At 46.3% G+C, this 26,619-nt stretch overlaps 1 protein-coding gene across 3 annotated transcripts in view; it reads left to right on the forward strand.

The window, feature by feature from the left end:
* The window catches only part of TMEM245 (transmembrane protein 245), an 894,766-nt gene that overhangs the window by 508,649 nt on the left and 359,498 nt on the right, over nt 1-26,619 (forward strand). For all 3 annotated transcript variants that reach the window (XM_078687734.1, XM_078687733.1, XM_078687735.1), the window contains one exon: nt 1,941-2,045. In XM_078687734.1, the coding sequence (XP_078543860.1) occupies nt 1,941-2,045 (105 nt within the window). The remainder of the gene's footprint in view (nt 1-1,940; nt 2,046-26,619) is intronic.

Raw genomic sequence — 26,619 nt, forward strand, 5'->3', positions numbered from 1 at the left:
ACTTTGTATCATGGTACCTCACAACAGGCTCCCGTCTCCTAAGGTTCCTATATACACTGTCTATATATAACTAATCAACAGAACTATCAAAGCTATGTTGGGATGAAATCTACTCTAGTGAAAGGAAATGGTCCAGGGCTGTGGTCTCTAGAGTAGTTAATGACATTAAAAACATAAACAGCTCGTTGGGAACAATACAAAAGTGGGAGCTATTTCCTAATGTACTTACTATGAAAGAATCACCATTGCAAATGTCCTATATGAAGGATATGAAGTACTTGTCTGAAAAACCATCCATTACCTTTACATTGAATACCGTAGAGCAGGCAGATCTTTTTCCATATACCACAACTTTACCAAAGTGCATCCAATTTACACAATTTCTTTAAGTATGGATTGGGTCTAATGCAATCTTTGTTAGACCAGAATGTCGTAAAAAGCTGTGGGACAAAAATGGGGGGTTGTCAGTGATCTGGAAATGTGTAATGCTTGATAAGTCATGTTCTTATTGATTGATTGTTATTTAAATCTGCTCTTAAGTTTTTTAAGCTAGGCGTAATCTACATATGAAGCAATTACACGTTTGGCTAATATGTAATTTTTCGATGTTGTAGTAGGTATAGCATGTTTTTTACTTTGTATCAAATATGGAAGTATAGCCAACATGAATTTGTAAAATGTAATTCTGATTACTCTATACAGTGCCAAGGTTTTAGGCTTTTTACTGTATTTTATTGTTCATAGTATATTTTATGGACATTTGCCCAAATAAACATAATAAAAAAAAACATCTAGGAGGGGTCCCACGTTAGTACTTAGCACTGTTCCCCACGATTGTTTATCCTCTGCGTCTGAGAGCTCAGAAGGTTTTAAAGATAAAAAAACGGACACCAGCACGCAGGGGTTACACTTACATGTGTCTCTGCTGTATCCCTTCTGGGGCAGTGTGAAGTCAGTGTGGCGTCTCTACAGTGGCATAGCTAGACTAGTTGCCGCCCGTGGCGGTCGCTGCGGCGTGAGTAAGAGCAGTGGGTGCTAGTGATGCTGCAGGCCCCTCCTTGCTATGCCACTGAGTTGCACACTGCCACCTCATGGTGCACGGGAGCACTTCTATGGAAAAAAGTTTTCCCGATTCAGCCTGATGCTTGGGTTGTATTTTAGAGGAGTAATTTGGGGTTAGATAGAGTATCCACCAGAAAGAGCATTACTGAAGGTAAGCAACTTGTTCTTTTTGTCATCCTTTTTCATTGGTGCACTGTGTTGAGTGGCACTGATACTGGCACCATTTTTCCATTGACTGCCAGGATGGGGTCTCTTGGTTTACCTTTCCTACCTGTATTCTTTAGTAACGTCAGCAGTACATTTTGCTGTAGTGGCATAAGCCATCATCCACGGTAAAATGTAATAATAATAAAATGGATTGAGAATAGCAGATAATTTCCTCAACAAAAGGCACTACTACGTCTCTGATCCGGAGTAGCTTCTAATTCTGTTATTTCAGGCAATGGACATGATAATTTTGTCGCTAGAAATACAGTTCTGAGGGTGAGTAGTTTTAGGCTTGAAGTCTGCCATTTGAACCTTATTTGCTCGCGATTGTTTACATTAGTAAGACCAGGCCTCTAGTTTATTTTTTTACATGAGTGGTGCCAAATGTCCCTGAACACTCGATACCTCACTTTTGTATTGCAGCCGTACTACTGCTGGTTCTACATCTAACTCTCACATCTTTGCATTAATAAAAGTCAAAGTCTTATGTTTTCCGATTGTATATTCAGGTGAAACGGCATCACCTGCTTGCTTTATTCTAATACTCACGAACTACCAAGCTAAACATTGCTTTTCTCATTAATGATTAATCTATAAAATGGGGGGGGCATACTCTGCTTAAATGTATGTGGTTTAACAAAAGTAATTGTTTCTGTTTCTTCTTTTCATAGATAATCTTATGTTTAGAAAAAATGCTTGATAAAATAATCAGCATCTTCATCATATTTCTTCTGGTTATTGGAACACTTCTGCTGGCCCTGCTTCTTACAGCAAAGGTAAGGTAGAGTAAAATAATGTACGTTATAGCTAATGTATACGAGAGCAATGTCTTTGCAATAAGTTCTCTTTTCACTTTATCAGATAAAGGGGAAATCACTGTGAGAAGGTGGCCTGGTATATGCTGTCCACTAATTAAAGTGGGCACCCTGTACCAGTCCACATGACCTTATGATGTATGTTGTCAAAGATAACCGAATTGAAAGCTATCCTAGTGGTAGCTATGGAGAGCAGCATTCAGGCCTAATCTTGAAGGAATATAAAGCAGCTTGTTTTACCAGAATATCACCTCCTAAATGACTAAATGAAAGGAGAACCACACAGTGTTTATATAAAAATATGTATTTATTAATATAACACTCTCTGCTACTCTCTATGTGAGACTAGGGCACAAAGCACACAATACTGAATCAACAGAATAATCGTAAATAGCACAATACACAGCAGGCTCCAGAGGGAGACCGAACCATACACCAAAAAAATGGTAAAACAACGACTTCACTAGACACAGTGCCTAGAGCACGTAGAATTACTGGGACCCCAGGGAACCACCCAGAGGAGTGACAAAGGGAGCCCACAGAGGACGGGTGCAGTGAAGAAACACAGACGCGTACTCTGTACAACTCTATGGGAAAGTCACGGTTGGAAAATCACAAGTTAAGGACACTTCTAAGAGGACTTCGAGCAAACCCTTTGGAACTTAGGAAGTTTTAAGGCCAACCCACCAGTGAGTACCGAAGTACCCGTGTTACCTATCCCAGAGGAGCCGGGTGCATAGGGGTCAAGTGGTGTCGGAACCCTTCGTCGTTTTCAATGGAGAGCTGCAAAGAAGTCCTGCTGCCAGGAGGGCGGAGAATGTCTGGTGGAATCCAAGCCTGGATTCGAGGTGAGAAGAACCAGAAAGCAGAGGGGACAGAGTTGGGGTCACTTCAGGTGACCAGGGGCTCGGTAGTCGAATGCCCACCGATGTCAGGTGCTTCAGGTGTGAAGGGTTACTTGACTCTGCAGCCACGGGGACCAGGAGACGTCGAGGGCGGCCAGGATCCGGAGGTGAACTGTCCCACGAAGGATGTCTAGTGCTGAGGGGTCGGTGTCTGGCTGGAGTACCAACAAGCCTTGGCAAATGCAACCCACACGTTCAGAGAAAACAGGTTACGGTGTGGACCAGCAAAGTCTAGGGGACTTTCCAAGCAATGAAGAGTTAGGGCACGTCTGACGCAACCAGATAAGCCCAAGAATTAACAAGGTGACTCTCGCCAGGACCCACAGACCAACGGACCAGGGATCGCGAGGAAACCTCAAGCAAGTTTGCAAAGTACCAGCCCACAGGACACTCGTGGAGTGGAGGCCGGATATCTTCGGTGCAAATACTGATCGGGGTCAGGACTACACGGAGTCCAATGCACAGGCTCAGGAATCATCACTAAGCCTATGCAACTGCAAATGTACGCGGTGCACAGGGGTTCGGGTTGCACGGTCCCCACGAGGAATACTGGTCTCAGAATCGCTGAGAGGGCAGATCGACCCCAGGCCCCTTCGGAAACCCACCTCCTGTGTTACTGAAATCTTCTGAGTCCTCAGGAGTTCGGGAGAAGCAAACCGGTCAGATGCGGTTAGGTGCCTTCTTTTGCAGGGGAATAACACCTTCACTCCAAGGGAGATTCTTCAGTAGTCCAGCGTTCTGCAGGCAGTCGAAGTACTTGGTTTCTTCTTAGGAGAATCTTGTCCAGGTAAAATCTAAAGTCCTGTAGTCAGGTAACCCTCTTTATACCCATAGGAAGGGGTTGGAAAGATTCTATGGACCCTCCTAGTGGAGGGGCAGGACAGAGGGGTGGCCACACCCATGTCCTTTGTCCAGTTTCGCGCCAGAGCAGGAGCCATTGGCTCCCAGAACTGGTTTGACCTGGACTATGCATAGGGACATCAAATGTGCCCCCAGTGCGGACTTTCAGGCACTCTCAGAGTGAACCCACCCAGCCCCAATACACTAAACTCTGTCTGGGAGGTGGTCACACCTCCTTGTGACAGGATGCCTATTATCATGCCTTCCTCTGCTCGATCTTGGCTCAGCAGCAGGAGAGCAGAATCGTGTCTGTGGCTGTCAGCGTCCATTTTTTGCTGCCCAGGTCGAGAAAGCTGGTACCGGTTAGACCGGTGACCCACATATGTTCCTTTAGAAGGGTGGAATCATACCTCCCACACCAGCTACTGGTGTGGAGGTATGATTCCAAGGTGTTTACCACCAAACACGACATGTTTCTAAGCAGCCGTTTTAAAGTTAGCATTTACCAGCAGGTTATAATGTACTTAAATATATATGTCTGGCTGCATCACAGACAACCCCGGAGAATGGTCTCCGAAGGCTGCAGAGGGACTCCGCTCATGCAGGGGCACCCTCTCACATAAAACCTAGCACCCTGCCTTCAGGATTGTTACTGCCTGCCATAGGGGTCACTAATAGGTATTTAAGTGCATTGATTTAGATAGATATACTGAACCTATATCTTAAGTAAGTGGTGCAAGCACCAGCTTACACTGTCTGCTGTAGCAGGCTTGTCATGTCAATTTGGATGGCCTCTCAGGGGTGGCATAATACATGCTGCAGCCCATAGGAGGCTTTGTGGTACCTATGCCCTGGGTACATGGGGTACCATATACTAGGGACTGATCAGGGTACCCCAGAATCCAATCTGGAGTGTACCTAAAGTACATGCATATCAATTTAAGGGAGAAAGCAGATAGACTGGGGTTCTGGATAGCAGGATCCCAGTCAGACTAGGCCAAAAACAGTATTTTGTCAACAAAAAGTGGGGGTAACCATAAGAAGCAGATACTACTTTCCTACAATCACGTCTCACTAGTGGTCCAGCTTCTAGACATGAAGCTTCTCCCTCAACATTAACAGTTGATACATTCCACTTCTCACTAGAGCATTGTGGTTTATATCAATAGTATGCCACAGATTGTTTTCATAACCCTCCATGTCCCCTCCTCAAAATAGTTTACTTCTAAATCAGCGTGTCTATTATAATTTTAAATCTGCTCAGGCTGTGGAAAAGGCTTTTAATCTTTTTTGAGCTGAATGGTTGTGTTTTTCGGTGGGAATTAACCAAACGTAGTTCTTTTTTATGAGAAAGTATATAAATGTCCTTTCTTTGCATTCAAGTACAGTAAACTTATTTACTTCAAGACACTCCGCTGAGGAGCATGGTGACAACCTTCTAATGCTCCCCCGGTTCTGGTTGCCAACCCTAGCCCCTTCCGCAGGTAGATTATCGGGACCTAACCGCACCGCAGTGACATGGTGCTTTCTACGACCTGTCGACAGCTGCTGGGAAGGTGCTAGGGGACCCAGCTGCTGAGACTGAGGCCGAAGCACTCTGAGTCCGCAGCTGCTGAGAGTAGTAGGGGCACAGTATGTCGGCCGAGGCCTGCTTTGCAGACTTTTCCCTTGACTGCCCTCAGAGACGTGTTTGGCCAGGCCATCCTCTGCCTTGGGGATAACCAATGTTCCTTGCATGTGGTCCCTCGATGTCGTGGTGACCTTTGCTTGGGGCCCCAGCTGTCATGTCCCAACCGCAGGTGGAGCAGAGAGGGGCTCTGAGGCCAGTTGGACACCGTGGCTGAAGTCGCTTGGCCTGATAGGCGCCCATCCCCCCCTGGCAAGATCCAGAGGGGGGGTTCAGGATGGCGGTTTGCTGCCTGTACTCTGCTCGAATCATCATTTGGTTCAGGCGCTGGGGTGGGTCTTCATCCCACAATGTAATCCGGGGATAGGCGGGGGCAACAGGCCTGCAAATCTATCTCCATCTGTGCTCTAAGATATTTATACATCTTTTTACCTCTTTCGTGGGTCTCCTTAGTAGAATCCTTATGGGAAAACTTAAAGTAACATCATCAGCTCGCCACACCTGGCACTACCTTAGATGGCTTTCTGCAGCGCGCATCATAAACAATCAAACTGGCTTAGAGGTGTTTATCCTTGTCGACCCCCTGTCCCAGCCATTCATATTCGGCACTCACATGTCAATGCTCTTGGGGTTATGGAGGATGTAATCCAGCCACACAAACCTCTGACCCTGTATAGAACTTGGCACCTGCTCAATAGGAATACAATCCCTCAATCAAACTCTGGCCAAAGAGGGTAAAATGAAAGGTAATGGAGGAAAGAGGAAAAAAGCTAAAGGTGGGAGAAAATCTAAAAGACCACGCATTAGCCTCCAAAACCTCCTCCTGCAAAGCCCTGTTCATGACATAGTTAGTCATGCATGCTTGAATGGTGTAAACAAAGCATTCTCCCTGTCAGAGGAGCTCTGCATATGTATTTCAAATTCTTTACTTGATGCCTTTAATTCTATAATGACCCGCTTAGCTAAAATCGAGGTGGAACTGTCTAACTTGAATTGTGCCTTTATGGAGGGGAGGCAGACCGGACTAGTTCTCCTGTACCAAACCCACCGCAACTAAATGAGCCTTTTGTCATAAAGGAGCCCCGCAATCCATTCAATGGGGATGTTAACTCCAACTCAGGAAGAGCAAGTAGCGTGACAAGGTACAGCGCTCTCAGACCTCTAAGCAATTTAAATGGATCAGGTAAATGGATTAGGAAAAATGGGCAAACCACGTGACTTCCTGAGCAATAGCCTGGGGTGCTCCCAGAGATCCCCAAAACTCAAAGTTTTGCAATTACCTCTGCAAACTACACCACTTGTAGTGGTGTTGAAAGGGATCCTCGCTTTGAGGCAGGACATGAAGGAGGACCACAATCAATTTATGAACAAAGTGATGCACTGGGTAAATTGGAGGCCCAGGGTTGCTGCATGATCAAAACAAATCATATGTGGAGAGTTTCCTTGATAGGTACTGCCCCTACATTAGACAAGATTGATTGTATTGTCCTCCATTTTAAAAGTGAAGTAGTGACAAAGAGCATACTAACTAGGCGTAACCATCCTGGACTCTCCCCCCCGCCCCCCAAAGCTGATTGAAGTCTTTCCTTTGAGCGTTTTTTTTACAAGCTGTCAGGAAGATTGGTACCAACACCTGCTGCTACTTTTTACTCTATGCCCACCTCAAATAGATAGGAGTCAGTCTCGTAGTTGGATCAAACAGATTGACTCCCTTCTTTCACACCTTTTTCTAGACCTTGCTGTTTGCCATACAGAGGCCTCAAAGAAGAAGGGACTAGCGCGGCTCCAAAAAACAACACTGGAATCTTATTCCCTGGAATATAGCAAGGGCTTGCTCCAAGAGCCAAAATCCAGACTGGATTGAGTTGGTAAGCTCAGCAGACATAGTTTGGTGCCAGCAAACCTGGATGATGGAGGGCCATTACCTGAATGGGTTCCAATCCTTGCTGGACCCAGCTCGTGTTTCTTCCGTGGGAAGGGTGGCTAAGCAACGTTTATATCTGTTCAAATCCCCACAGCCAAGGTGACTAAGATTAAAATGTAGTCCTCACCCTTTTTCCTGGTAGCTCTCTTAGCCTTTGTGAAGGAACATGACATCGTGTCTGTACATTTTTAACAGAACAATTTTAATCATTTGGTAACTGAGGCTATAGATTTATTCTATGAATTTATGGATTCCTTTTTTTTTTAATCTAAACAAAAGACAGTATTAGTATAGGCAGGTGATCTCAACGCCATACAATGCGGGCATTGCAGGAAACATGCTTGTGGTTTTACTAACCCAAACGTACACAAGCGGCTATGTATCTGGCCCTTAACCATAACCACTCCCCCTTTATCAGGTTTACATCCCTTAGGTTGATACCTCGGGTGAGAAGTGAAAGGGAATGGCCACTCCATTGTGTTTAGGGGTTGCAGAGGATTTATACATTATGGGGTATGCCCTATGTTGCAATGTATGGTCTTAAGTTCGTTTCATGTGTGTATCTTGTAGGGCTACCACATAATGCCTCTGATCAAGCAGGTATTTCCATAGCTTGTGTTGTTTGGAAGGTAATTAAGCACTTTAATATTTCATGTCAGTTTGGTGACAACCATAACTAGGCATGGTGTGGTAAAGCAGTCATGCAGTTGTTCTGGGAGCCACCCTCTCCCCATCCCACTGTGTGGCCAGTGCAAGAAATGAATCCCATGTACCATCAAACAAGGAAACCGAAACCCCAGAACCTAAACAAATGGGAAAGCGATGTCCAAATAACATATACTCTGTGAAGAAGTACATCATGCCAGACGCTTAGGTCACTGGCCGCTAATGCATACTAGTTATGGCTTATAAAGGTCCAGGACTAGTATAGTTTCCTAGACACCTTAAAGCAGCTTCTAATTGTGGCAAGTGTTTCTTGAACAATGCACTGTGAGCCCACCACTATTCCACTCGCCCCGCAACAACAGCGCACAGGGGGACTCCACAGTTAGACCCAACAGTGCCTAGAAATAAGGAAAATGGTTGGCAATCTCTCATCAGTGTTACCCATCCTGAAGTCTCTTAGACCTGGGATCTCTTAAGTCTGACTCATCATCTCTTCTGTCGTGGGTAAGAGAGCTTCTGGGACAGCTACTGCATTCCCCCTACGCTTTGCAGCCTCCAGTGCCCTGCCCGTAGCTTCTCCGGCTAGCTGTCCTTCGGAGAGCTACAGCCCCAGGATTCTTGCTACCTCAGAAAGGTTGGTAACATGATGATTTTTATTCTGGAAGGCAAAGGTGAGGCCAAAAAGGGTACATCCAACGGTATTTGGTGGAGTCCTGCCGTAGTTTGTCAGTGATGGGTCAAAATTGCTGGCTGCATGACAAGGTGAAGGGGCAATATCTTTGAACAGAGGACAGGCGAAGCCCTGGAAGGATATGTCTCCTGTCTTTCGTGCTGCCTCGATAATTGCCTCAGTCATTTTAAAGGAGTAAAGCTTAGCTAAGACATCCCGAGGATGGTTGCCACCTCCTGGGTTTGGCGGTTCCACTCTATGCACACTGTCAATTTTTGACTTTCTTACTGGAGGGTCCCAATAGCTCTGAAAACAGACCTGCAACAAATGCCTCCAAGTCTGGTTCCTCCACACCATTTAAATTGCAAAGGTGAATGTTGTCTCGCCGAGATCTATTCTCGAGATCTTCACATTTCAGGATAGAAGCCTGGAGTTGCATCTGAAGTTTTGTGGAGTCCTCTCTCCAATCTGTGTGGCCCTGATGCTCCTGTGTCTTAGTCTCGGAATCTAATGTGCGGGTACCCACCGAGTCAACATCATGCTGGAGCGACGTGAGTTTGCCCTGGATGTCCGCACGAAGCACCTCCAGGGATGCAGTCATATCCGACTTGGGATCTTTCAGAAGCTCTTGTTTAAAAGTCCTGTGAAGAGGTGAGGAGGTCCTCCCTTGTGAGCGCCATATTGTTCTCTGTGCCTCTAAGGAGTATCTTCCCTCACCTCTATCGACAAAAAGTAGCTGGGCACTCTGTTTGGCTGAGCTTGTTTGGGCAGCGTAAAGTCAGAAGGCACAACCCACAGGTGCAGCAACAGACCCTGTGTACTTGTCTCACACTCCGATCCACTAGGTGAAGTCTTCACTCCACAGGGTGATGTGTTCAGTAGCACCAAAACAAGCGCCTCCCCTTTATATGTGTTAGTAGTCTCACTATTGTAGATCTTCACATATGCCCTCACCACCCTGGGTCACAAGTTCCGGCTGGTTATGCAGCACCTGTTTATCGATAGGCACTAGTTTGTCTCTTGATGCGGACAGCAATCCTTTTCAGTCTAACCAAGGGATGTCTTGTGCACGCGCCCTGTTCACGTCTGGCATTGATGTGGCCGGCTCCTTGTCGTTTCATAATAAGTCTTTTGGTGGGCCCCCCTCCAAGCCTCCTCTTGTCCTTTGGCAAAGTCGGCAGCTGCAAGCCTGCCCTCACCGCTGGAAAGGCATCCTCGATATCCTGTGCCCTGCGGGTCAGGCTGCCGGTTCCGTTATAGATATTCTACCACCATAGGCAGCGAGTAGACTGAGAGCTTGCATGGGCGCCCGCCCAGCCTCTGTGTTGCAGCGTGTTCATCCCTCGAAGGCCACAACTCCCGACATCACGGTCCGATCTCTACCATCAGGCCAGCACCGGGCCAGCCAACATGGCGCTCATTCGCCATCCCCGCCACTGTCTGCTTCTTGGGTGTAATTGGGGTTGGAGCCACCTCTCGCTCCGCACTGCCAGGGGGTAGCCATCTGCACGTCCGCATCACAGCCAGTCAAGTGACACCCATGGCGTTGCAGTTTAGTCTCTGGGTCTATAAGCACCCAACAGCATCCAGCTTGTACGCAGGTGAATCAAGCCATCCAAGTGTTGTCCCCCATGAAGTCACTCATGCAACACTCGTTGCATCGTATTAGGAGTCGATATTAACAGTCATGTCTGGACCATGCTCCCAACTTGCAGCGGATTCCTCATGGATCACGTCCACTCGGCCATCTCGGTTGGCCGCGCCCCCAACCATGGCACTTTTGTCTTTATCACTGCTGTATTTAGTTTATTTTGTTTGGATTTAAGATAGTTGGCCAATACTTTCCCTGCTTTGTTCCTTTCCTAACTATATTTAACCTTTGATTTTCGTTTTGTGAATCTCAATGGGTTTTCTAATGTTAGTAACAAATTTGGAATATTTACCCTTTTTAGTTTCTTGGAGTGGAGTGTTATAGAGTGGAGTGTGGCACAATATACAGGAGGAGAGTGTCATAAAATCTACTATGGTACTTTATATCGTGGCATAGTGTAGTGGAGTAAAATGGAATCCAGAATACTGGAGTGGCGTACAGTGGATTGGTGTAGAGTGAATTTGGATAGAGTACAGTGGCATATTTTGAAGTGGTATTGAGTGTAGTGGCGTACACTATAGTGGTATATAGTGTGCTAGTATAGAGTGGAGTGTGGTAAAGTAGAGTTATGTTTTGTAAATATTGTAGAGTGTATTTGCGTCCACTACACTGGCATTCAGTTGAATGATATATGCTGGAGTGTTGTACAGGGTAGGAGCAAATATTGGAAAATCATGTACAGAAATAGGGGTACAGTTTAGTGGAATCCAATGGACTGTGGTACAGTGGAGTGGCGTAAAGTGGAATAGCGTACACTGGAGTGGAGTACCATACAGTGGAGTGGTGTATGGTGGGCTTACGCAAAGCTGAGTATGGTACAGTGCAGTGTTCTAAATTTAAAATCCATAAAATGTAGTGGCGTATATTGGAGTGCTTACAGTACAGTGGTGCAAAGCGAAATTGTGTACCCTACAGTGGGGTACCGTGCAATAGGGTACAGTGCATTTCTGCATACTGGATTAGCATAAAGTGTAGTGGTGTAGAGTAGAGTAGCATACACTGGAATAGCATACACTCCAGTACTATACTTTGAAGTGGCGGTATAGTTGAAAAGCTTATAGTGGTTTAGAGTAAAGTAGAGTTGCTTACAGCGAATAGCGTACAGGTGCGAGCAATACAGTGTAGGGGTGTCCAGAAACTGTCATATACAAAAGTACAGTAGAATACAGCGGTGAACAGTATAATAGCATAGAGACAAGTGTTGTAGACTAGTGACGTGGAGTAGAGTGGACTAACATTCAGTAAATTAGCCTACAATATAGTGACATTGGAGTGTCATAAACTGGAGCTGCAAACTTGAAACTGTGTACAGTGGAGTGTTGTAACGTGACTTGTTGTACAGTAGAGTGGCGTAAAGTGGAATGTGTAAATTAAAGGAAACATAGGGTTAGAGTGTGTGAAAAAATTTCAGATCGGTAAAACATTTATTCTAATATGTAAATGTAAAATTCCTTGTTGTATATGCAAATAGTGTAAGTAATGTTAAACGTATGTTATACAAAATGCACTTATATATTTTGTGCTATAGTATACCGTGTAAAGTTCATGGTATACCACAGTACATGGGTATCCCAACTGGGTAATTTGACTAGATCATGGCTGTGTTTACCAAAGGTAAAAAACAGCTTTATAGTTTTTACCTAAAATTTCCATTATTGTGTGATCAGCTTTTTGCTGACTTATGGCATAGGGTGTTACATATAATTATATATTAGGTTTTATTAATATTAACAACCTGTTGCCAGTTTATTTCAGTGGTCATGGGATATCCTGTTTGTTTATAAATGTGTAGATATTATTGACCTATGGATTTTAAAAAATATTTTCTCCCTTAAACATTTTGGACTCGCTTGCTGAATCTCTGCAAAATTTACGATACTTATTCCACTTGTTTCATTGTTGAAGGAGTGAATGTTTTGCGGGGTTTAGTGGGGGGAGGGAAAAAAAAGGAGGGTGGTCCCGAAACATGTTTAATTGCAATGTATTTCACATACACTTTTGTATTTTCCGTTCTGTGAAAACTGCCAGTCTCATTTTGTTACAATGTGGCAGGATGGCATATTATTGTGCCCACATGATTATTTTTTGTAGTTTGGTTAGTAGTGTAACTAATTTATTCGTTTAAAAAAAAATATATATATATTGACAGATCGCACACATTTCGCAGAGCTCTGTACCCCAGAGATATCTGCAGGTCAAATATGTAACAGAAATTAAATCACAATCCGCTTTTTCTTACAATAAACAAGGAAACATAAACTAAGCAATAATCGCCCCCCCTCCCCTTCACAAGCCTCCCCCATCCCGGAACCCACCCTGCCGCACGGTATCCATCTCACCTCTCCTATTCATTATACATTCAACTGACAGTATGCATACACCTGTTATCATAGCCCCCTCATATATCCATTGGAAGGTCCTGTTCCACCGGAGGTTCAAGCCACAGACCCCTAAAATCGGCCCAGCGCTTCCAGATTTTATAGTGCTTTCGTGGGCACCCCCGGGCAATAAAAATCGGCCGCTCCATGCCCATGCAAAAATAAAGCCCTCTCTTCCACGCCACCACAGAGGGGGCCTGTGAATCCTTCCATGCTCTGGCCACGTCCATTTTGGCCAATGTGAGTCCCAGCAGTAATAGGTGCCTCTTATAGATGTTACCCCCACCCCCGCCAGTACATTCAATAGGCCCAGCTGCGGTGTAAGGGGGAGCACCCACCCCAGAGCCTTAGGTAGACCATCCCACACCCCCTCCCAGAACCTGTCTAAAGAGCTACAGCTCCACAGCGTGTGCAAGAACGTCCCCACCCCCTGACCACATCTGAGACAGTCCGGTGAAGCAAAAGTCCCGCCCGCCACAGTCGCTGTCTAGTGAAATACACCCTGTGTAGGTACTTAAATTGGATGAGACGTAAGCGGATTGCTATGGCAGCATCCCTGGGGGCTGCCAATGCCTCCCTCCAGTCCTCTTCCTCTAGTGTTCCGATATCATTTTCCCAGGTCTCCCGTAATTTCTGCAATGAGGAGGAGCAGTGTGTGACCAAGGACTGGTAAATGCGTGATGTTTTTTTTGTCTCCAAGTCTCCCATGAACACCTTTGCTTCCAGAGGACTAAACTCAGGGAGGGAGTCTAGGCCCTCCAGGCACGGGGCAAGAGCATGGCGGAACTGAAGGTACTTAAAAAATTGAGATCGAGGCATACCCTATTCGCTGCTCAGATCCTGAAAGGACTTAAGTGTCACTCCTGACAGTACATTACCCAGTGTTGATATCCCTATACTGTCCCATCCCCTAAAGCCCTGCAGCGTCGCCAGACCAGGTAGGCGTCCATTATACCAAAGGGGAGTTTCCCCCGTCAGGGTGTTCCACCACCCCATTCGACGTAGAGCTTGTTTCCAGATCTCAAACACTACCTGTGTGACCAGCGGCAGTGCCTTCCGTGTTCGTGCCGCATATAAGATAGTATGCAGTGTGTGAGATCCCATTAGGTAGCACTCCAGGGCATATGCTGGGTCCCCCCTGTCCCCATACCACCACTCATTTAAAACCAGAAGATGAGAAGCTTGATAATAAGAAAGGACATCCGAGGTCGCCAGTCCACCACAATAGGTTGACAAAAAGCAAGTGCGCAATGCCACCCGGACTGTGCCTCCCTCCCAGAGGAATTGCCCTAGTGCGGAGTCCACCTGCCGGAACCAGTGGGGTGGGATACGGAAAGGGTGATTCTGCAGTTGGTAGAGCAGCCTGGGGAGGACCACCATTTTAAAGATGGCCGACCTACCATAGATTGTCAGGGGCATGCCGGACCATGTCTTAATATCCGCCCGGACTCGCTACATTCCGCTCCCAAGAGACCGTGGGAACCTCAGATAAGAACACCCCCAGATATTTAATGCCCCCCACCGCTACCTGAAGCGCTGAAGCCCAGTTCCCCACCCCTGAGCCTTCCCCGAATACCCATAAAGTTGACTTACGTGGGTTTATGTACAGCCCTGAGGTCTCACCAAAGATCTGCAGAATGCGTAAGAGGCGTGGCCCTGACCTATTGAGGTCCGTAAGGAAGAACAGGACATTATCAGCGTATAGCGCAATTCTATCAGAAGGCCCCTGCTCCCATTCAAGCCCTCGCAGCTGCGCATCTATGCGCACCCATGCGCCAGCGGCTCCATAGCTAGAGCAAAGAGATACGGCGAGAGGGGGCAGCCCTGCCGGGTACCCCGCCCAATGGAAAATCTCGAGGATGTGGCCCCTGCAACTCTAAACGAAGCTGTCAGATCTGTATATAATAATCACAGATTCGACATGAAGTGGGGTCCAAGGTTAAGCCGAGGCAGGAGTGCAAACAGGTAGATCCAGCTCAGTGAGTCAAACGCCCTGTCCATATCGGCTAAGAGAAGTGCTGCTTGTACCCCCGCAGTCCGAACCGCCGCCACTGCCACATGGGCACGCCGAATATTATGTCTGGTCGCCCTCTGTGGCATAAAACCAGCTTGGTCCGGGTGGATGAGGTCTGTGATATAGGGCAATAACCGGTTGGCCAATGCCTTGGCCAAAATCTTGGCCTCCACATTCAACAAGGAGATTGGGCGATACGATGCATGCTGCTCCTGAGGCCGACCCGGCTTGTGAAATACCACCACCTCTGCATGTCTCCATTCTGGAGGGAGGCTGCCTCGTTCCCTGGCCTCCTCGAAGACCGCTCTGTAGTGGGCACCAAGCTGTAGATGGTATTTCTTACAGAATTCACTAGGAAACCCATTGGGTCCGGGGGCCTTTCCTGTGTTGAGTTTGCCCAAGGCTGTACCCAGCTCTTCCTCCGTCAGCGGGAGCTCAAGGCGCTCCCACACCACACCGGAGACCGCACGTGGCGGCAGGTCTGCAAGGAACTTGTCTACTACATCCGCAGGAAGGCATTCATTCGGGGCATACAGATCCGCGTAATAGGCAGCGAAACCTTCGGCTAACTCCTTAGGGTTCGTGACAGGTGATCCCGCACCATCCCGTATCCCCGGCAGGGTCTGTGCCTGGAACACGCCCTGGCATAGCCGGTGCAGCATCATCCCCGATTTGTCACCCCACTGGTATATTCTGCTACGCGTCGCTAGCCATATCTACCGCGCCTCATCAATCAACAGGGAGGCATAGGTCTGTTGTGCCAATAATAACTACCCTACTACTGGACCTTCACCCTCCGTGTTTCCCCGATGCTCCAGCGCCTTGATCTCAGCCTCGGCCTGAATTAATGCTGCCCTACACCTCCTCCGGGCAGCCGCGCACCAGGCTATATCCACTCCCCGTAGCGTGGGTTTCATGGCCTCCCATAACGTTCCAGTATCCGCTACAGACCCTACATTCTCAGTCAAGTAGTGAGCTATGGCCTCGTCCATATGTTTCTGGTAGTCCGCCATCTGCAGGTGCCAAACAGAGAGATGCCAGCGAAACGGCTGTCGTCTCCTATCTAAACAGACGTCGATGGCAGTGGGGGAATGGTCCGAGTGCTCGCATGGTAATATGTGCGCTGACTCCACCCTACCAATCACTGCCCTGGGAACAAAAATATAATCCAGCCTGGAGAAGGATTTGTGGACAGCTCAAAGGAACGTGTACTCCCGCTTGTTACCGTGCATGTGCCTCCATGTATCTACCCAGCCTAAACCCCTGATCATGTCACTCAATTTGTTGGAATTATCCGCCCCCTGACCGCCCCCCGGTCTGTACCTGACTCTAATGCCATCCATGACATCATTCCAATCCCCACCCACAACCGCCAATGTCTCCGGGACGTCTGCCCGCACCGCAAATAGCTTCTCAATCAATGACCACTGTAGAGGGGGTGGGGCATACACACATCCCAGCACTAGAGGCTCCTCCCCAACCTTACCTTTAACAAAAAAACAGCGGTCCTGTGTATCTATCCAGTGGGTGGAGTGGACATAGGGGATCCTGCGGTGCACTAAAATGGCCACCCCCCCTGGAACCCTTAGTGAAACCTGCATGAAAAACTTGGTGGTAGCCATAACGCTGCAGACACAATGCTTTAGTGCCTAATAAGTGGGTTTCCTGTAGCATCAATACATCAGCTCCTGCCCTCTTCGCCGGTCGCAATACTGCCCCCCTCTTAATCTTGTCTAGGACTTCCCGCACATTCCAGCTAAGGACACGAAGAGAGCCCCTGGGCCCACATGCCCCATCCTCAGAGTTTGCCATCAGGGAACGTCCAGAGCGAACATCCAAAAACTGGGCCATGCAGTTACACACACAACAACCATTGAAGCTTCCATAGAACCGTGCGACTCACTCCCCACCCCAACCGAGCCCACCCTTCGAACAACCAGCCCCCCCTTCCCTCCCAACCCCATACCTCAAAAACGTTGAAGTACCTGTCGCGGCATGACTGACTCTCGGCCCCCAACGTGGGACCAGAGGCCGTTCACACCAATGGATCCCCATTTAAAAGTCCCCAGACCCTGAACTACCCTCAACCAACCCTCAACTAGGGGGACAAGCCCGCCCAAAATATACCTCCCTCTGACCCGCTACCGTACATCGTTTCTCAGAGCCGTAGTCACATCTGCACAGCCATGCTTCCTTGCCCGCAAAACAGTGACATCGAATGCACACTAACACACAAAACTATGCCAAGGTACATTGCAAATCTAGTCCCTTCAGACTGTCCCACGGATATATCAGGTGACCTTCGTTTGATGCTCGGGAGCTCCCTCCCCCTCCTCCGAGGCATCGCCAGACGCAGAGTGCCGCCGGGACCTGGACCTTCAGTTACCCCTCCTCTGTGACCCTCGTGGTGCCCGCGACTGTGTCCCACTCAATGACGAATCCGACTCCAACCCTGGTGGTGTATGCACTCTCACCGACACCATTTCATCAGTCCATCGGAACACCTTCTCAGGGGTATCGAAGAAATGGGTGCGGGACTGAAATACGACCCGCGGGCAGGATAGAGCAAGGCATAGGGGAGCTTGAGGTCTCTAAGACGAGCCTTAGCCGCTGCAAATGATTGCCGCCGCTGTTGCACCAAGTGTGTATAGTCTGGAAAAATCAGTATACGATGGTTTTCATAGAGTAACGGTTCCTTCACACTGGCCTGTCGCAGTATAGTGTCCCGATCATGATAATTCAATAATTTGGCTATCACCGGCCGTGGACGAGCCCGCACCGGCGGCTTTTGCATGAGGGCCTTGTGCGCCCGCTCGATCACAAAGCATCTAGAGAGGGAGTCAGGGGGAGCCAGCCCTCCAGCCACTGCATCAGGAAGTCCTCCATATTGCCTTTCTCACATCCTTCCGGGAGCCCAACGAAGCGCAGGTTGTTCCGCCTGGCCCGCCCTTCTGCATCCTCAGCACGGAGTGCCAGACCCTTCTGAATGCGACGTCATCCTCCACCCCCGATATGCGTGTTTCTGCCTCCATAATGCGGGATACGGCGTTTCCCGAGTCCTGGCGCAGTAATGTAACCTCTGATCCCACTGCACCTATCTTTGCGTCCAACATATCCCGGGACTGGGTTATGGCTGCCATCAACGCCACGTTATCTGGTCCGGAGTCCTTCTGGCCGCCCGCCGCCCCTGCACCTCCACCTGACCTGGTGAACTTGTCAATAGGCCCCTGCTTTGTAGTCCCTCCACCACCTCCGCCTCGCGTCATGGCCACTACCACTAGGTGCAGGGTTCTGGCCCGGGGGAGGCCGGTCGCCGCATTCACCAGCTGGGCCACTCAACTCCCACTAGGGCCACGTGTGCGTGCCCAGGTCGCTCCCTGCTGAAGAATGGGCACCCGCTGGCCTGGGCTCACCTTCTGGATCCGTGCTACTCGTCTCCTCCAGCAGGCCGACAGCCCAAAGGGCTACAGTGCCTCCACCGGGCCCTGTGACGCAGTCCACACCGTCGCACTGCCCCGTCCGCCACCGCGGCCCGGTCCCGCCGCCGTGTGGGATGTAGCAGGCCACTGTCCCCCGTACATCAGCAGTGACCCATGTCTGCGCCACTCCGCACCCCCCAGCTCCGGGGCGCCACACAGCAACGGGGCCTCAGTCCACAGCCCACAACAACAATGGGCCCTACGCCAGGAGACCCCGCTCTAGTCCAGCTTCTCTTCAACCACAGGGTATCAGGCACCTCCGGGCCAGGGTCCGTCGACCAGCCGCACTCCTCAGGCTTCCTCACGCAGGCTCCAGGACCAGGCAGGCACCGCTCCGACCCCACACCGCTCTCACCCCACACCGCTCTCACCCCTGTCTCGGCCCGATCCGACCGCCGCAGGTTGAGCCACGGACCCCTTCCAGCCTCTTAGTCCGGCAATGCCCAATGTCGCGCCCCCGTGGGCGTCCCTCTCCTTCTCGCTCCTTTCCTGAGGGCCAATATGCCCACCTCGAGGCCAGTCACCGGATCTCGCCGCCGGGGGTACACCAAACTCGAGCCCCCGGCTCCGCCTCTCAGGTCTAGGCCTCGCCGCTGCGGGCCGCAGTGTTTCACAGACCAGGGGTGGGCCCCTTTCCCCCAGAGCCCACCGTCAGTGGGAATTCCGAGGAGGCCAATCTACACCTTCGGGTCCACCTGGTGCTCGCCGCCCGGCTCGGGCACTGGCTCCACTCCTCCGAATCGCACGGGAGCAGGGGGAGACCGGATAAATTCACGGATCAGTAGTTGGCGGGACGGAGCTCCGATAAGCTGCGTCCGCCATGATGGCTCTCTTGGCCACGCCCAATTTATCGGTTTTAAGGTATTTAAAGTTGGTGATATCTGAAATATGGGGGTATTTTGCAATGGTACTACAGTACATAGTGAGTACAAGTCATTAGTTGATCGTCTAATTATTGGCTATAGAAAAGTTAAATGCAGCTATGTTATTTTTAGCTTTATTTTGCCCATGTCCTGCATTACGCCTTTTGATGTAGGTAAGTATTAAAGTGTGGTATTTGTGCCCTAACTATTACCACGTTAGAAAAGTGGTAAAAGGTAGATCAAAATATTCCAAGTTGCAGTATGCTTTAAAAAAAAAATACGGAGAGTTTGGTAGTATCATGATACCCCAAAAACAATTAGTAAGTTTAACAGTTTTCTTTTTGAATTTGTATACATTTTTATAGCAGTGTACTCTGAACTACATTTTTTTCTTTAAAGTAGTGCAGTCATTTTTTGTAATTACCATGCTACTTAGTACACTTTACTTTACATTTTTAAATATATTTTTACTCCAAATCCGGAAAACCAGAAAAACGGGTCGCACTCACCGAAGGCGGGCTTTTGCAATTGTTTTATTTTCTCTTTCTCCTAGTTCCTTGATATTCGGCATCATCAGACAAACATCTCCTACGCGTTTAAGCACCTCCTGTGCCTTGATCACGGCTTACAATCTCTTACTCTATCATTACTTTTAAAGTTTGAAAAGTGCTATTACATCATTTCCTGTTTCATTGACTACCCCATTGAATTCTGGGAAATGTAGCTTTCTGCATTTTGGCAATCACAAAAGGCAAACTGGATCATTTTGTACGTTTTTTCAACAACCATTACACTTTTTTGCATATTATTTCAATAGATATATCATACAATTAATGTCTCTAATATGCACCCAAAGTTCCAGCATTTTCATGATTATATTTGTTTTTTCTTTTTTTCTTGGTCAAAGTTCTAGCATTTTTATGATTATATTTTTATCTTCTTTTCCTTCATGATTATATTAAATTTGCTTTCTGTGCACGTTGGGGCCCGTAATCAAGAAGACTCCTTGTTTGGATTGTTGTTGTTTTATTTTTAAAAATGTACGTACAATTCCTCCGATTGATTTAATCCAAATGGTGTCATTGTTCTGAATTTAAGAATATGGCGCGATTTCTTTTGACAAAGGATTTTTTCCATATTTCCTCCTCGTTTGTTTGCTACAACTGTCTCAATTCCAACGAACTTTAAGGATTTTCAATACCCGTTATGGGCCATCTCCATATGTTTTGCCACCGCGTTGTTTTTATCTTTGTTTATGGTGGCCCGCATATGCGCCAATATTCTTTTTTTCAATTCACATGTTGTACTCCCTATATACTTCAATTTACAGGGACATTTGGTTACGTACACTATGTATTTGCTTTTACAGGTAATCAGATCTTGTATTTTCCCCACTTTTTTGTTTGCCATTTGAAGTGCTGCTGTCAGTTTTGCTATCTGACACACCTTACAACTGTAACATTTTACGAAGCCTTTTGTTTGTAGCCATAAACCCCTTTGGTCCTGAGCTTTCAGGTGGCTGTGAATTAGATGGTCTTTCAAATTTTTCGCTCTGCGATATGTCGCACTTGGGTGGTCACCCACCAGTTTTCCAATTGTGTTGTCCAATTTTAATATTTTCCAATTCATTTTCAGTATTGAATTGACAGCTTTTGACTCCTGTGTGTAATCTGTAATGAATCTTATTTGTGCTGGGTTTTTTGTTGCATTTTTTGGTTTTGGTGTCAAGCATTCTTCCCTCGTTCTTTCATTTGCTCGTTTCCAACAGTTGCTCACAGTGCCTGCATTATATTTTCTGTTTTTAAATCTCTCTTTCGTTATGGTACTATGTTTCGACCATTCAATTTCTTCGCAGCATATTCTGCAGCAAATTCAGAGAAATTCCCCATATGGGATACTTTTTGATGGTTGGTGGAAACTATCTGCTTGTAGAGTGGCATTGGTCGCTGTGCTTTTCCGGTGAAGTGTTGTTTGGATTTCATTGTTTTTTATACAAATTTCGGTGTCCAGGAATGTTACCCTTTTATTTCTCATTTCAAAGGTAAATTTTAAGTTATTGATACTTTCATTTAGAATCTTAAAATACTCATGGAATTCCATTTCTGTACCGTTCCATACAATCAGCAAATCGTCTATGAACCAGGTCCACTGTAAGATTTTTTTTCACATGTCTTTTGTTGTGGGAATTCCATACCACCTCCTTCTCCCACCATCCCATTACTAGACAGGCGTAACTTGGACTACAGGCAAAGCCCATAGCAGTTCCATTGTTTTGTCTGAATGTTTCTTCTCGGAAAAGAAAGATGTTCCTTGTTAGGCAGAATTCTAACATCTCTGTGAGCATTGTATTGTGGTCCTTCAGATGTATATTCCTCTCTTGTAGGAAGTAATTTCATGCCATTATACCCAGATCATTTGCTATGGTGGTGTACAATGAGATGACGTCCATTGTAATCAAATGGTACGAATCTTTTCATGTTATGTTTTGGATTATTCTTAAAACATTGCTTGTGTCTTTCACATAGAAGTCTAGACCTTCCACAAATGGTTTTAAAAGATGGTCAATATAATTTGCCATTGGTTCCAGTAATGACCCATTTACCGATATTATCGGTCGTCCTGGTGGGTTTTTGGAATCATTGTGTAGTTTAGGAAGGAAATTTATAGTAGCCCTCGCCGGGTGGTCTACCATCAAAGATTTTCTCCCATCCTCGTCAAATAATTTTTGAGCTGACCACTTTGAAAGCTTCTGATCTATTTCTCTTTTTATTGGAATTATTGGATTCATTTGTAACCTTTCATAACCTGTTGTGTCATTCAGTTGTCGATGGGCTTCTCCAATGTAAGCCTGTCTATCCCAAATAACAACATTACCGCCTTTGTCAGCGATTTTTATCACAATCTGTTTATCCATTGAAAGGTTGTGTAGAGCTTCTTCTTCTCCTTTCGTTAAATTGTCCTTCTATCCTGTTTACTTCACTTTGTATAGATCATGTGTTACAGCTTCCTGAAATAGATTTATGTTATTTCCCAGTGGTAATTGTGGGGAGAATCTTGAGTTGGGACGTTTTTCACATAACCCAGCTCCCACTTGTGTACAGACTACTTGAAGGGCAATTTCTTCACCTTCCAAAGCATTTAGATTTAATAATGGTAGGTAGTTTGTTGCATCCTTTGCTTTTAGGATTGATTCCAGGTGTTCTACTTTTGAGTGATCTTTCTTTTGATTCTCCATGAAGAATTTTGTTAGCTTCATCTTTCTTGCATACAAATATAAATCGATTCTTGTTTGTGCAATGTCCATGTTTTTTATAGGACAGAACTGTATTCCTCATTGAGTAAGGAAATTTCTGTTTCTAACATCTGACGTTTCGATAAGTTGACTACTTGGAGTACATTTGTTGGTATTTTTTCCTCTATCATATTCTTGATGGTCATCTAATAGCGTTCTTTCCTCTGTGACATGCTCCTGGTGGTTGCCCCCATTTTCTCTATCGAACCGCTTGCCCCGTCTTCCTCTCCGTTGCGTTTTTTTTCTCTTCCTTGCCATGGGCGGCCTCTGCCCCTTCCTCTTGATTGGTGCTGTGCTCCGCGGTTCTGCTCCCACTGTCGTTGTTGGAGAACCAGGCGCATGCCTCCTAAAAAACTTTGTTTTTTACCCTCTAATTGATTTTCCAACTCCTCTCCGCTATTTAAATCCGTAGATGTTAATGAGGAGATACTACTGGAGGTACTCGCTAAGTTGTTTAACGATATTGGTTTCCTAAAAGGATCAAATTTTCGAGCAAATGTAAAGATTCGCCCTTCAGCATAGTCACCTGTATCTCGTATGAATTTCATATGCTTTCGTTGTCGAACTATTTCCTCATGTTTTTCTTTGTGTCCCTCTAATTCCTCTTTGTACTTAGTCAATTCTGTGCCCAATTTCAAAGTCATTAATTTCTTTTCCATTTCGCATAGTTCTTCTTGAACTCTTTTGAGGGCTGCTTCAATATGCTTTACCAGAATTTCAATTAGGCCTAACGAAGGGTTTCAGAACATGATCTCCCCATTCCTGTAACAGTTCATTAGTGGCGTCTTGATGGTTTGGCATCAACATCATTCCTAATCCCCTGGGGACACGTTGTACCTCTAAATATTTTTTAAGAGTTGATAGTTCACAAGACTTGTTTATTTCTTTCCTGCTCAGTTTTTCCCATACTCGTAATTTACTTTTCACATCCAATTTTCCAGTTGCGTTCTCTGTTTCAACATCTTTTTGCACCTTGTCTTTTTCAAACATAGACATCAGAAATTAGTGTCTGCTAGCTTCTCTTTTTTCCATTTGGTCTTTTCTTGATATTTTGTTGCCGTTTTCGAGTTCCTTTTATTTCTTTTTTATTTGTATATATTTTTATAGCAGTGTACTCTGAACTACATTTTTTCTTCAAAGTAGTGCAGTAATTGTTTGTAATTACCATGCAACTTAGTACACTTTTCTTTACATTTTTAAATATATAAAATATTGAAAATAGACTTCATCTGTGAAAGATGGAGAAATAGAATTAGAATTCAGGAGATAAACAGAGTAAGAAGACTAATAATATCACACATTTAGTTTCAGCACGAGATACAATATTAAGCAAAAAGAAGAGGAGCACAGGTCACACTTACACAGGGTAGGTAACCGAGAACATTACAGAAATTAGGAATTAAAAGAGGCATAAATGTATTAATGAGTGCATTTCTTTACAGCAGTTTTAATAAGCCTGTAAGCAGAAGAAGATAAGAAAAAGAGAAGTCTGAGGCTGAAGAAAGAATCAGACGCAGTGTGATAGTCTCTTCTGTGTCACATCCCCTTTCCCCTGTGGGGTTCTTTAGCATTCATGCTAATATATGTGTAGTGCTGATTGAATCTTGGTGAGGCATTGGGAACTTGCAACATTCTGTTCCGGTGCATCGAGAAGAGCACAGTCATCTGATAGAATAGTAGACCATGGAACATTAGCCAGACCCAATGAACGTTGTTACCACACTGGAATTTGAGCAATAAAATCTTGAAAAAATATCACATTTCTAGAGGCAACTACTCTACTAAAAGTGTCTCCATATGGCGTATGCCTAAAATGTGAGACAGGTAAGACGTCTTTCGCCCGGAGGCCACAGGCCATCATGATTTTAGGGTCACTGCAGATATTAAAATCCTCAACCCATATTATTAAAAATTCCCTGTTATGATCATTTTCAATCTTACATAAATGGTCCTCCACATCATCCAGGACCCTGATTTTGGTTCTGACAAAAACATTATGGTAGAAGTTAATCAATATCAAATCAAATGGTTTCTGCAGTTTTAATAATAGTATTTGGCAATATGGCGTATATATACTTCTTGAACAGTCATGCCTACAAGAGTAACCGAAATAAAAGTTGCCAAATCACTCTTTGCTCTTCCTGAGTTTGGTGGTGTTCCTGGGATCCTAAATGTTAAATAGCTGTTAATATACAGGATGGCTTGTATCCATGTCTTTTGGCAACAAATAGATTGGGCACAGCTAGTTGAACAGCATCAATCAGGATTACTTAATTTGGCCTGTAGGACCACCATATTCCGAGAGACTAGGTTCCAGGTCTTTGATAGCACATCATTATTATTAGTCCCAGACATCTTAGTCTTTGGAGAGGAATTGAGTTCATGGCCATCGCCTGGGTGCCAAAGATTTGTGGTCGTCAGCCCAGCTGTTCTAGAGATAACGCCTCAAATCTAATAGAAACTGGCACGCTACCTCTGAGAGATAGATATGCAACAATGTCTCTTATTGGGCTGGTGTGTTGTATCATGCCAATAGTAGATCGAGGATGTTTTGTCCTCGGGCTGTAAGAATAGCCCAAGGGTTGAGCTTTAATACCCCCTTGCTGAAAGATTGATGGGTACAGGCAATGTTACATGGCTCACACTAGATTTGGCCACCTGAAATTAGTTATAATGCAGTCCCCAGGCAAGACTTTATTTGTAGGCCCAACCCAGGAGACTCTTCTTACAATAATTATCTTCTTTGACAAGTCCAGCCTGAGTGTTTCCCCAACCAGTAAGTCACTTTTCTCAATAAGGACATGTGTTTTTCTATGCACAAGGAGCGTATCTTTGGAACATTCTCAAGTATGATTAGATAGGGAGTACATTCTGGAGAAATATGAGGGCGGACATCAGATCACTCAATTGGCCTATTGGGATTCTCATTTGAGACGATTCCGTTTCCATAGGCATTTCCTCTTTTGCCTCCTGTCCCTTCTCAAAGATCGTAGCTTTCCTCTGGGGATGGTCTAATTATCATCAGATTGTCACACGGGAGCTCATGGACCCACCCGGCTTCCAATTGCATACTTCCAAGGTGGGTTACCTTATGTGAATGCGCATTTTGCACCTGGGCACTTATCTGATAAGTGTTTTTCAGATTTTGGGCATGACCCATTGCTTCAGTTGCTCTTCCTTGGGCTAGGTGATCAGTGGCTAGCTTTCCATCTAAATTATTCAATTTCATCATTACCAAAGAGCAGATATTACTTATTTCTTATATTTGGCTGTCAAGTCATTGTAGTCTCTCTAGACATTTGCCACATAAGTCTTTAAGGTTGATTTCTCTGACAGTAACATCATTGGCTGGCTTCCTCCCCACTTTGCTAGCGGGCTTCTTGGCTTGAATGCTTTGCTAGGTTGATATTGTAGGATTAAACAGTGAGGGTATATTGTTTGCTCTATCCACGTTAACCACATTAACCAATTCTTTCCTAACGTTCTTGGGTGGTGGGCTCTCCGATAGAACTATAATTTCTAACTCTGTCAGCGTTGGTGGATCATAGATAACACATGGATTTAGCTGTGTGAATCTGATAGAGACTACTATCCGCAGATTAGTTTACGTAGAATTATCCCCAGGCGTGAGACTGGATCCGGAAATCTTTTGCCACAGCATCCCCGCCCACCGGGGGGGCAGCACAATGTGACTCGGTCCCTGAGCGTCCGTGCACGTGACGTCAGCGAGGCCACATAAGTCCCGCCCCGGCACGCCTACGTCAGTTTTTTCTCTTTCCGCTTGCAACGCCGATCCGGTTGTGCTCTGGCCTGTTTTCAGGCCTCCTATCCCTTTTTCACGTTTGGAACAGTGTGCGAATGCCTTCGGGCTTCAATACTTGTCCCTCTTGTGCACGTCCCATGTCGGCAATGGACCCTCACCCAGTTTGCGTGTGGTGCCTGGGTGGGCACCATGATTCGGAGAGCCTCGACGCATGCCAGCCCCTCAAGCCTAAGACGCGGCGGGAGCGCCGGGTGAAGTTGCTGTCAGCGCGCTTATCCAAGTCGGTGTCCTCTCAGCATCCTTCCCCTACCTCGGAAAAAAGGAACCGCCGGTTTCGTCTGCGACATTGTCTTTCGCCGCGGCCCCAAGGGCGCGGCTCACCGGCTGGTAGGTCCTTCAGTCTATCTCCGAGGCCTTGTCCTCCTTTTGCTGTGGGCACCTGCTCCCCCCGGGACATGCGCCC

The sequence above is a fragment of the Lissotriton helveticus genome, chromosome 4_1 (genome assembly GCF_964261635.1).
Source record: "Lissotriton helveticus chromosome 4_1, aLisHel1.1, whole genome shotgun sequence".
NCBI classification, from domain to species: Eukaryota; Metazoa; Chordata; class Amphibia; order Caudata; family Salamandridae; genus Lissotriton; species Lissotriton helveticus.